The 11,916-nt window shown below is 38.3% G+C and overlaps 1 protein-coding gene across 10 annotated transcripts in view; it reads left to right on the top strand.

Annotated features, from left to right (window-relative positions):
* The window catches only part of Akap13 (A-kinase anchoring protein 13), a 303,651-nt gene that overhangs the window by 201,253 nt on the left and 90,482 nt on the right, over positions 1 to 11,916 (top strand). For all 10 annotated transcript variants that reach the window (XM_031387008.1, XM_031387010.1, XM_031387009.1 and 7 more), the window contains 2 exons: positions 5,595 to 5,670; positions 9,599 to 9,735. In XM_031387008.1, coding sequence (XP_031242868.1) covers positions 5,595 to 5,670; positions 9,599 to 9,735 — 213 coding nt within the window. The remainder of the gene's footprint in view (positions 1 to 5,594; positions 5,671 to 9,598; positions 9,736 to 11,916) is intronic.

Consider the following 11,916-nt stretch of genomic DNA (forward strand, 5'->3'; position numbering starts at 1 on the left):
CGTTGACCAGCTCTTCTGACTGTTGATACGCTCTGCTGATAGTATTGACCAGCTCTTCTGACTGTTGAAACAGCTGTTTGCCTGCTTTCTCCATCACTCATGTCTGTCCATTCTAGGGGTTTGGTTTGCTTTGGCTTGGCTTTTTGTAGGTTTTAGATTACTGTCTTTTAATTTTTTCCCTGTTATTAAAAATAGATTTTTTTCTTACATAATATATTCTACTTTCAGTATCTCTTCCTCCCCTCCCTTCCAGATCCACCCCCTTTCTGTCTCAAAACAAACAGACCAATCCTCTGGTGGTGGCTCTTAATCTCAGCATTCCTGAGGTTGAGGCGGGTGCATCTCTGAGTAAGTTCCAGGACAGTCAAGTATTGAAAAAAAGAAACAAAAAATATTAAAAAAGAAAACAAGAAAAGAGAAATAAAACAAATATGTTCCTACATGATAATAATAAGATACAACAAAAAGTAACACACTGGAATAGGACAAAGCAAAGAGAAGGGAAAGAGCCCAAGAGAAGGCACAAGACTATAGACACACAGACCCATTATCTGCACATTCCAAAACCCTATGAAAACACTAAACTGGAAATCATAACATAAAACCAGAAGACCTACAGCATAAAAAAAAGAGGAAAAATACATATAAATAAAATAAAAATAAAAAATAATAAAACAAAAAAAATTTAATGGAAAAATTTGTGAATTCCATTATGAGACAAGGGACCTCCAAAAATGCCATTTTGCTCATTTTCTGCTGGCCATCTGTTGCTGGTACCTTTAAGAGTGGTCTCTTTCCCCAGTGAGACTCCCCTGGAGGAAGCTAAATTCTCTTCATTTGCAAATGGTTGTCAATTGGAGATAGCTTCTGGGATAGGGGCATGTGTCCACTTCATTTAGCTCTAGGGCCCCATCTGGTGCAGACCTGTGCAGGCCCTGGGCATGCTGCCCCAGTTTCTATGGGAGCATTTGAAACCCAGCCCTATTGTATCAAGAAGGTCTTGATATTTTGGGATCTTCCATCCTCTCTAGCTCTTACACTCTTTCAACCTTCTCTTCTGCCAAGTTCCCTGAGCCCTTATGGGAGAAATCTCATGGAGACATCTGTTTTGGAGCTGAATGTTCTAAGCTCTCTTACTCCCTGTTTAATGTCTGGCTGTATGGGTCTCTGTATTAGTTCCAGTTTGCCTCAGCAGGAAGCCTCTCTGGTGATGGCTGGATAAGGCACTGATCTATGAGTATAGCAGAGTATCATTAGGAGTCATTTTGTTGTTACTGACTGTCTGTCTGTTTGTTTTTCAAGACAAGGTTTTACCGTGTAGCCCTAGCTGTCTTGAAACTCATTCTGTAGATCAGAACTCAAAAGAGATTCATCTGCCTGTTCTGTCTCCCAAGTACTGGGATTAAAGGTGTAGGCCACCAGCATCCAGCTGTTACTTTTGATTTTACCCTAGGTCCCTGGACTGTTTAGTCTCAGGTTCTTGGTTGCCCAAGCAGGTATTGGTTCTATGTCATAGAGTAGCCCTTCAGTCACATCACATGCTGTTGATCACTTACTCCCACAAACTGTGCCACCATATATTAGCATATCCTGTAGTCGGGATACCATTATCAGTCCAAGAGTTTGTGTCTGGGTTAGTGTTTACCTTTCTCCTGGAACCTTTGTAGTGAAGCATTTTAAAATGGTACATTTTTGTCCTAAGTACTGCAATTAGTGGTATTCCACAAATTTTTATTTGGAAGTTCTTAATTTGTATTCAGTTCAACATATTTTCTTTTAACACTTCTTAGATGAGGGGTGGTTTACTTAGTAGTATTTTATTTGTAAAAATGGGTTCTTTTTTACTTTTTATGTAGTTTTTTTTTAACTTTTATTGCATTATGAGAAAAGTTACATGATTTCAACTTATCTGAATTTGTTAACATTTAAAAACATATTTTAAGTAAATAGAATTAAATCACATTCTTGTTTCCCTTTTGTACCACAATTCCTCCCAAAGGACCCCCTCCCCCCCATTCAATACCTACAATATCTTTTTTGTCATATTCTTTAAAATTTATAAAATATTGTAAAAATAAAAATTAGTATTATAAAAGTTGTTTGATATAAAACAACAATCAATTTAAGAGTCTTATATAGATGCTTGTCTACAGCAATACTGAAAATACATATGTTTTTCTCAATATAAATTTCAAATAACTCCAAACATATTAACTGTATATTTCAAAACAATACATCACTACTAGTATTTTCTTAAATGAACATAAATATATAGTCTTTTTATTTGCTTGTTGGTTTGTTTGTTTTGTATTTAGCTTAAAATCTTGGCTCTTACTGTGGTACAAGCCCAAAATAAGAACAATTTTTAGACATTGGATTTCATTGTAATAAGGCTGTACTTCAATGACCCTCACATCACCAAAGGATTTTACCTCCATCGTAGCTAAGCTGAGAGTTGACAGTTCTGCTGTGCCAAGGAATGAATTGTAGGCATGATGTTTTGGATACAGACTTCCTGCTATGGTCAAAGCTATTTGACTTGAGTGAGAGACTTTATTCTCAGCCCACAGAGAACAGGTTACAATCATTTAAGAAATGGTCTGTGTGTTGAGAAATGGTGTAGGTATTAAGATGGTCTATCCATAAAGTCATTTCACCAACTATTTCAATGAACAATGGTTCTGCTTGGAGGGTGGCACAGACATTAGATGAGGGTAAGAATCTGGTTCATTGGCTGTGATAATTTGGAAAAGCATTCATCTCAGAGAAAGAGTAACTTATAAAGTCCTCTTCTTCAAACTTGATACAAGAGTTATTACAAAGTCAAGCAAAGCATTCAGTCTCACTCTTTGTTGTTTTCTTACAAGCCACCTCCCTAGTTAATCGTCTATGTTTCTTTTGGGTATATAAATACTTTTGAAATTATGTAAGCTGTTCTGAAAACCATAGTATAGTGTAAAAACATGGAATAAACAATACTACTAATAGAGAGGCGGAGATAGGAGAAGCAAAATTTCAAGACCCTTATGTTGTACATAGCCAGACACTGTCATGAACAAACAAGCTGAAAGTGTATATGGATTGTACAATATTGGACCTATCTCTCCAATTACCAAATTAGATAGACCACTGAATGACAGCCAACAAATTTCTAATTCCTCATGTTTTTGGATTTCAATCAATTAGCATATGTTGGTATATTAATTTTCATGTTAAGATATTAAGAAAAAGTAATTGTTACTTCCTATTGTTTTTGTTGTAAGAGGTGGAATTAGGTTTGTGTGGATTTGTTGAAAGACTACTTTCTTGCTTCTTCAAGGGTGTAGTTTTGCTTCTTATGTTGAAGTTCTCCATCTATTATCCTTTGTAGGGCTGAATTTGTGGAAAGATATTGTATAAATTTTGTTTTGTCATGGAATATCTTGTTTTCTCCATCAATGGTAATTAAGAGTTTTGCTGGGTATAATAGCCTGGGCTGGCATTTGTGTTCTTGTGGGGTCTGTATGACATCTGCCCCAGGATCTCCTAGCTTTCATAGTCTCTGGTGAGAAGTCTGGTGTAATTCTGATAGGCCTGCCTTTATATGTTACTTGACCTTTTTCCCTTACTGCTTTTAAAATTCTTTCTTTGTTTAGTGCATTTGGTGTTTTGATTATTATGTGACGGGAGGAATTTCTTTTCTGGTCCAGTCTGTTTGGAGTTCTGTAGGCTTCTTGTATGTTCATGGGCATCTCTTTCAGCACTCATTTTAGGCTGAAATGAGTTTAGGGCAAAACTTTTAGGGAAGTTTTCCTCTATAATTTTGTTGAAGATATTTACTGGCCCATTCCTTGGGAGTCTTCGCTCTCTTCTATATCTGTTATCCTTAGATTTGGTTTTCTCATTGTGTCCTGGATTTCCTGGGTGTTCTGGGTTAGGAGCTTTTTGCATTTTCTTTGACTGTTGTGTCAATGTTTTCTATGGTGTCTTCTGCCCCTGAGATTCTCTCTTCTATCTCTTGTATTCTGTTAGTGGTGCTTGCCTCTACAACTCCTCTTTCCTAGGTTTTCTGTCTCCAGGGTTGCCTCTCTTTCTGATTTCTTTATTGTTTCTATTTCCATTTTTAGATTCTGGATGGTTTTGCTCATTTCCTTCACCCGTTTGATTGTGTTTTCCTGCAGTTCTTTAAGGGATTTTTGTGTTTCCTCTTGAAGGGCTTCTAGCTGTTTACCTGTATTCTCCTGTATTTCTTTGAGGGTTTTATTTATGTCTTTCTTAAAGTCCTGTATCATCATCATGAGAAGTGTTTTTATATCTGATTCTTGCTTTTCCGTTGTGATGATGTGTCTAGGACTTGATATGGTGAGAGTATTGGGTTCTGATGATGCCAAGTAACCTTGGTTTGTGTTGCTTATATTCTTACACTTGCCCCGCATCATCTGATTATCTCTAGTGCTACCTGCCCTTGCTAAATCTGACTGGAGTCTGTCCTTCCTGTGATCCTCTTTGTGTCAGAACTCCTCAGAGTCAAGCTGTCTCTCCATGATCCTGTGATTCTGGGATCCTGTCATCCTGGGCTTGTTAGAGCACCTGGGAGTGGAGCTTCCTTTGGGGGTTGTGGGACTGGCTGCAGAGTTTGCACCCAAGGTCTTCTCAGGGCACCAGCCCAGAGAGACAAGTACTTTTCTTTTTTAAAATTTGTGTGGAGTTCCATTCTTTTGATTTGGGTTTCTGGTGTAGTAGTGTTGTGATTAAAAAAGCAAACTTTTTGTGATTTTAATCCTGTTAAATGTACAGAAGATTTATTTTATTTAGAGTTGTTTTGTGTATCACATATGAACATCTTAAGTGCACTTGTTAAGAAAATGCTTTGCCTGCTGCATGTTCTATGTGTCAGGCAGAATCTTGGGTGTCTCTGAAGTTTTCTAGATCCTTGTGTCTACTAGTTCTGTCAGTTAGTGAGAACAGTGTTGAATATTTGATGTTAATTAAAAGCACATACTACTTAAACAATTAAATTGGGAAGGTTTAAGGATAAGGTAGTTGAGCAGGATGGATTTGCATTCTCAAATCTTGCACACTCACTTCCAGTGCCATTCCTGCCATGTTTTACCTTTCTGAACCTGCCTCCTTTGATTAATAGAAGCGATAAACTTCTTGTAGCTATTATGATCATTTGATGAGAAAATGAGTGCTGAATTCTTAGCATGGCACCTTATGTATAGATACTCTTAAATAGGAATTATTTTGTATTTTTTATATTTTCAAATTATGTACTTTTCAAAATTGCAAGTTATGATACCAAATAAGTGTTTTAGTATTTTTTCTTTTTATTTGTTAATTTCTTTACTTCACCCTTGGTCTGAATTATGGCTTGCCTTTTGTAGATCTTTTCCCATTGATTTTGCATGCCATTTTCACTGACAGTCTTTTTAGAGCTTTCAGCCGAGTGTAGGCTGCCTTATTTTTATTACAGTAGAGTTTTATTTTCTTTCCTGGCATAAGTTTACCTACCTTGTAATAAAATACTAGCAGTCAGAGGGAACAATACATAATTTTTTTTCTGAGCTATGAAGTTTCCTTATTGTCTGAAACAAATTATTTGTGTCTTCCAGATCAACCGAGAAAGCTGGTGTGCCATAGAGCCCTGCCCTGAAGCAGCATCTCTCTTAGCTTCGAAACAGAGCTCAGGTATTCATGTTCATAGTCCTGCTCTATAAGATATAATTTGATGTTGTGATCTGCCATTCATGAGTGCACTAAACAGCAAACTAGAACAAGAGGTGTGTGTGGTTTCGTTTTGAAAACATATGGCTTCACAATGAGATAAAGGCACAAGAGTTTTTCTTAATTTTATTTTCAGAATTAATAGTAATTTTAATAATTATAAGGCTATGAGTTGTTAATCATTTGTAAGAGAATCCAGTGGTATAAAATTATAAATACATATTGCTGGGACCAAATGTATAGTTCTTAATTTTGGCTGTGTTGATGCAAAAACAAAGAGAAACTGTAGCTCTTGCCTTAAATGGAATAAGAGGTAGTTTATTGTAGAGCCAAATTTGAGTGACCATAGCTCAGGAACATGGATTCAGGATGCCCCAAATTCCATGTTCCAGTGTAGAAGCAGTTTCATAAAGTTTTTACAGCAGTAAAACATGGAAAGCCATAAATCAAGACCCCTTTTATATACATTGATGGAAACATCAGAGAGGCAGCTACAGCAAGAAGGGTAATGCTCTGCCGTGAGTCCCAGATGCCATCTGATGATATTTTTAGCTTTGAGATTGGTGAAAGGTAGTGGTCTGCTATGTATAAATTCCAAAAGATTTGTATCAGTTAGTCAAACAATACTAGTTCCAACATGGAGGGGGACTAGGAATGGCTATTCCAGGCACTAAAGCTAGTCCAGATAAGGTAATCAGTCACAGGACCTGCAACATTCCGACTTCCCCATGTCACTGCAGTCTGTCTTCGCAGATACAGCTTTGTTCCAAGAAATCTCATTGACAGCTATATATATACTGGAATTATCTGGGCAAGAGAGCTTTGAAAATACTTGATGCCTTGGTCTTGGCCTTAGTGGTTCAGATTTATTGGGTTGGGATGCACCATGAACATCCACTAGAATCTTTAAGGTTCCTGGTGTCCTGTACAGGTATAATTGTCAGAATTCCTCTTGTTACATGCCCGTGATTTATTAGGAATAACACATAGAGTTAAGAACTTGCCTGATAATAACACTAGTTAGGAGTCCTAACTTCATGCCATGTTTAGCCAATTTTGACATAAGATACATTCCCCAGTGTCTGGGTTCCACTGTCTTCTATCTGTGAGGTGTTACTAGGCTGCCTCACAGAGGGTGTTACACAGACATCAAGGTGAGTGAGTGTCTCTGAACTCATTCCTGTGCTGGCTTCTGTACTGCTGAGTGAGCAATAATACTTCACATTTTTGAGTTCTCCAGTCTGCTCTACCAACAAAGCCTGTTTACAGTTCTCAACTCTGACTGTATTACAAAGGAAGTATTGAAAACAAATGTTGAATATGTTTTCATCAGTATTTTTCCCACTTCTTGAGAGTGCTGGTTTTTTTTTTTTTTTTTTTTTTTTTTTTTTTTGGTTTTTTTCGAGACAGGGTTTCTCTGTATAGCCCTGGCTGTCCTGGTACTCACTCTGGAGACCAGGCTGGCCTCGAACTCAGAAATCCGCCTGCCTCTGCCTCCCAAGTGCTGGGATTAAAGGCGTGCGCCACCACCGCCCGGCAGGAGAGTGCTGTTTAAGAATATTATGCTATGATTATATTTGGGGCTTACAGACTCAAAGGTGCTAGAAGTAAAAGTAGACCCTTACCCGTGTTTTGGTTCCTTTAGCTATTAGGGACTTTTCTAAAAGTATAAGGAGCCACCCCAGCATGAAAACTTCTGCCATGTTATTGAGTGTAGTCTTAAAATTTGAGCATTCATAATACAGAAGGACTTCTAGAAATCATGGCTCAATTTATCCTTTAAGGAACTGGATTTCTCTTTTAGTCTTTGTCGGGTCATAATTGTGCAAATTGGGCTGGAGAGATGGCTCAGCAGTTAAGAGCACTGACTGCTCTTCCGAAGGTTCTGAGTTCAAATCCCAGCAACCACATGGTGGCTCACAACCATCCTTAATGAGATCTGATACCCTCTTCTGGGGTGTCTGAAGACCGCTACAGTGTACTTACATATAATAAATAAATAAATCTTTGGGCCAGAAAGAAAAGGAAAAATAATAATAATAATTGTGAAAATTGTTAAAACACCTCTTTACACTGTAACTCCCAGAATAAGTAGTTTGGTCATATATTAAGTATTAATGAAGCCTGAACTTAATTTAGGCATATGTATAACATACCTGTGTCGTGCTACTTGCCAGATGTCCAGTTATTTCATTTCTAGTGTGCTGTTAACTATCAGTGTTACTCTTCAGGGTTTTACTGATCATCCCGTTTTAATGGTATACAAGTGAAGACCTACAGGGTTAATTACCTAGAAGTTTTCTTTTGCTGGGCGGTGGTGACGCACGCCTTTAATCCCAGCACTTGGGAGGCAGAGGCAGGTGGATTTCTGAGTTCAAGGCTAGCCTGGTCTACAGAGTGAGTTCCAGGACAGCCAGGGCTATACAGAGAAACCCTGTCTCGGGAAAAAAAAAAAAGGAAAAAAAATTACCTAGAAGTTTTCTGTTAAGCGAGATGAATGTCAACATTCTAAAATCAGTGTCCTTCACTCTGGCTTACTTTATACTTTACTATAAGAAGTGAGTGTAGGAAGACAGAACGGGTTCTGTTTCTTTTGAAAATATCCCAGCATATGTGACATTGGTGTACATTAAGTTTGTCTTTAGGAATCCCTACACCCTGTAAAAGTCATGGTAGGTAGGGCTGTAGTGGTTTATACACTCTCTTCCTGTACTCCTTTTCCCTCCATATTCTTCTTTCCTCCAAACAACCAGTTTAATCTCACACATTGGCCCCTTTCTTATCCTACACTTGGTTTGTAGCCTTGTACTGGCTTGGCTTTATTTTGGAGGTGAGATTCTCCTACTAGAGCTGAATCTATGGATACTTTATGAGAATGTATCGTGTGGGTTTTTTTCCTAGGCTGATGTCTAGGCATAATCTTTAGATGGCCAGCTAGCCCTCTAGCAGCCCAGCATTGCTGCTGTGACAGCCTTTTCTTTTAGCCAGCACCCCCAGTTCCCCTCAATCACAATAGGAAGATTTTTGATTTTTAGAGTTTTAGAAGTAGTAAAAGGGGCAGAAATAGAGCTATCACAACCCTACTGAGTGTAGTTTTTAGGCACTGTATAGAGTAGAGACTAGGGGATGGCTAGAATTTCTATCATTTAAGGTCCTTTGAAGAAGCCATACTATTTCCATTGAATGAACATTCTGAAATTATTCACTAAATTCATAATTGTGACTAAGAGATTTAAGATTAAATCATAGGTCCTGCCTCACTTACTATGTTATTCCTTATATAATTCTTCAGTGAAATTATCTCTCTTTTTTTGGTTTTTCAAGACAGGGTTTCTCTGTGTAGCCTTGGCTGTCCTGGAACTCACTCTGTAGACCAGGCTGGCCTCGAACTCAGAAATCCGCCTGCCTCTGCCTCCCAAGTGCTGGGATTAAAGGCGTGTGCCACCACTGCCCGGCTGTGAAATTATCTCTTAATGTATTCATTTATACCACAAGAGTGTGAATAACCCATTCTGCAAGCACACTTTAAAGATCTTCCAAGGACCTAGCCAAATGCCTAACAAAAAAAGTAACTATATCAGTTAATATACCTAAAAGTAACTATATCAGTTAATATACCTAAGAGCTACCTAATATATATAATATATACCTTAAATATAATATATATTATATATCATATATATAATATATATTATATATCATATAATATATATGTATCTAATAAAATATACCTAAAAGTCCATGTCTTTTCTAACTTTTTAAATATCTAAAATGGAAAAAAGTCTGGGAAAGGAAAGAGGTAGGTAAACAATAGAAAATGACTGAATGTTGGTATGAAACAGAAAGTAAACTTAAAAAAATAGCTGTTGGTTAAATAAATGTTCTTTTTCAGAATGCGGAAGCTTCCTAGATGTTGGACTAGGCACCGAGTGTGCCTCAAAAGAAAGCGTGCTCCAGAGAGTGTCAGGGAGTGACTCTGACCTCTTTCATTCGCCCAGTGATGAAATGGACAGCATCATCTTCTCAAAGGTACTAGATGAACTGTCTACTTGTTTTCAACCAGCCACTCTCCTAGTCTCCTCTGGCCTCACGTATCCCCCTTTTTACTGTGATTTTCCCCTTGGGCTCGATGTCATATATGACTCTAGCTAGTGAGTTATGATCCAGGTAGGCCATGTATTCTGAGTGACTTCAGGGGGCTTATTTTGCCTTACCTACTTGTTGCTTTGTTCCTCCCTCCCTCCCTTCTCTTTCTAAGCTGCAACAGACAACCTAACTAGATCATTCACAGAGGTATGCAAGTCTTCTATTTAAAGAAGGGAAGTCCGTATTGCCAGGGCTTAGAAAAGGGCATTGGCCACATTTATTAGATTTATTTTCTGAAAAATCATAGCTGGTTACATGAATTTAAGCTTGCATAAGAGTCAAAAAGCGTGGGAGTTCCTTTAGAATGAACTAAGTCAGATGACAGTGAACACCCTTCAGTGGTTAGGAAGGGACCACAGCTCAGACTGTATGATGTCATATACATAAACTAACCATAGAGTCATTCTGATTAATGTGTGGATGCCTGAAACTTACAGCTAAGCCTGATGAAATCATCTTTCTTCCAGACTGCTTAATTGGGACTTTCTAGATCTATGGTAGAGAACTTGACCTTTCTCTCTAGTGAAGAGCTAGGGAAGATGGAGGTTGGGAGCTTGGGTTTGTTTCTATTTGCAGCAGATGCCTTTCCCACAGCACAGAGGGCAGGTCATGTTGTACTCAGTTACATGCCACAAGTGCTTTTCCTAACAGTAAGGACCGAAGGGGCAAAAGTGTTGTAGCAGCTGTGAAGAAGTGTCTTCCTGGTTTTATGACTTTGAAGTCGTGCTGAGAGCAGTTTTGTTAGTGGGTGACTCCACTATCCAACAGTGAGTGTGGTACTCCCATGTTTTAACTGATATGGTATAGAGATGATATCATAAAATTCAAGAAGTCTGCTCTCCTTGCTTTGTCCCTCAGCCCTTATCTTCCATCTGTCCTTCTCCAGTGCTCTCTTCCCTGTTCCTTTGACTGTCTTCTGAAGGGTCTTAGAAAGATTATGGTGCAATCTTGGAATTTCTGTCTTGTCACTTGCTGGGTAGGCATGGTGTCACATGCCTGTAACCCCAGCACTCAGAAGGCTACGGTAGGAGGACTGTGAGCTTGATGTAGTAATGCAGCCAAGTCTCATGGGATTGAAGAAGGGAAGATTTGAAGGTATTTGAAGCTGTATAGGAAGAGGAAAACCATTGGGTTTTGTTTTACCTGCCTGCCTTCCTCCCTCTTTCCGTTCCTTCTGTTCCTACACCCATAACAAATGCTTTTTTAAAATTACACTTTCAGGGAGGAGGGATATGTGCCTCAGTGCTCATGTAGAAGTCGGGTTAAAGATTCTAGCTTTAAAGTTGGCTCAATGCCTGCAGCTGCTTAATAAATACATTAAAAATTATCAAACAATTATGTGTACTTGTCTAACTTAATAGTAAAAAGATCTTAAGATTTATTTTTATGTTTATGTGTTGGGGGTGCTGATGGAGGCAGAAGCAGGCGTTCGGTCCCTTAGAGCTGGCATTGCATACTGTATAAGCTACCCAACATTAATTCTGAGAACTGAACTCAGGTTCTTTGGAAGAACAACAAACATTCTTAACTGCTGAGCCATCTCTCAAGCTTAACTTTTGTTTTTTAAGTTGAATAATCTTCCTTCAGGAAATATTTGCTTGCCTACCTCTTAGATATATAGCATGTGAACAGTTTGTTCCTGGTATTACACCCTCTCTGTGCAGAAGAAAATTCATAAAAAGGACCTTTGCTAGATACTGCACATTTTTTTCCTAGGGAGAATAGACAACAATGTTTTTAAAGCTGAAGCATGTAACTCAGACAAACTTCCACCTACATTGTAAACTCTCAGAGTGCTTTAGAGAAAAGTCAGGCAGAGTGGATGAACTTTCACCTCCTCATGAATGCATGGGAATGTCCAGATGGCCTGGGACCAGGTCACAGTGGGGGTGGGGATGATTCCTCCATTTCTTGTTCCAAAGCAGTGAATGACCAAGAGCCCTTGGGAGAGCTAATTTTCCTAGTGTTGATAAAATTAAGGGTTAGTTGATAATATTGACAAGGCACTCACCTGAATATTTCTATATATGTTTATCTGATTTCATAACTAACCAGATTTTTTTT

The sequence above is a fragment of the Mastomys coucha genome, unplaced genomic scaffold (genome assembly GCF_008632895.1).
Source record: "Mastomys coucha isolate ucsf_1 unplaced genomic scaffold, UCSF_Mcou_1 pScaffold21, whole genome shotgun sequence".
Taxonomy (NCBI): Eukaryota; Metazoa; Chordata; class Mammalia; order Rodentia; family Muridae; genus Mastomys; species Mastomys coucha.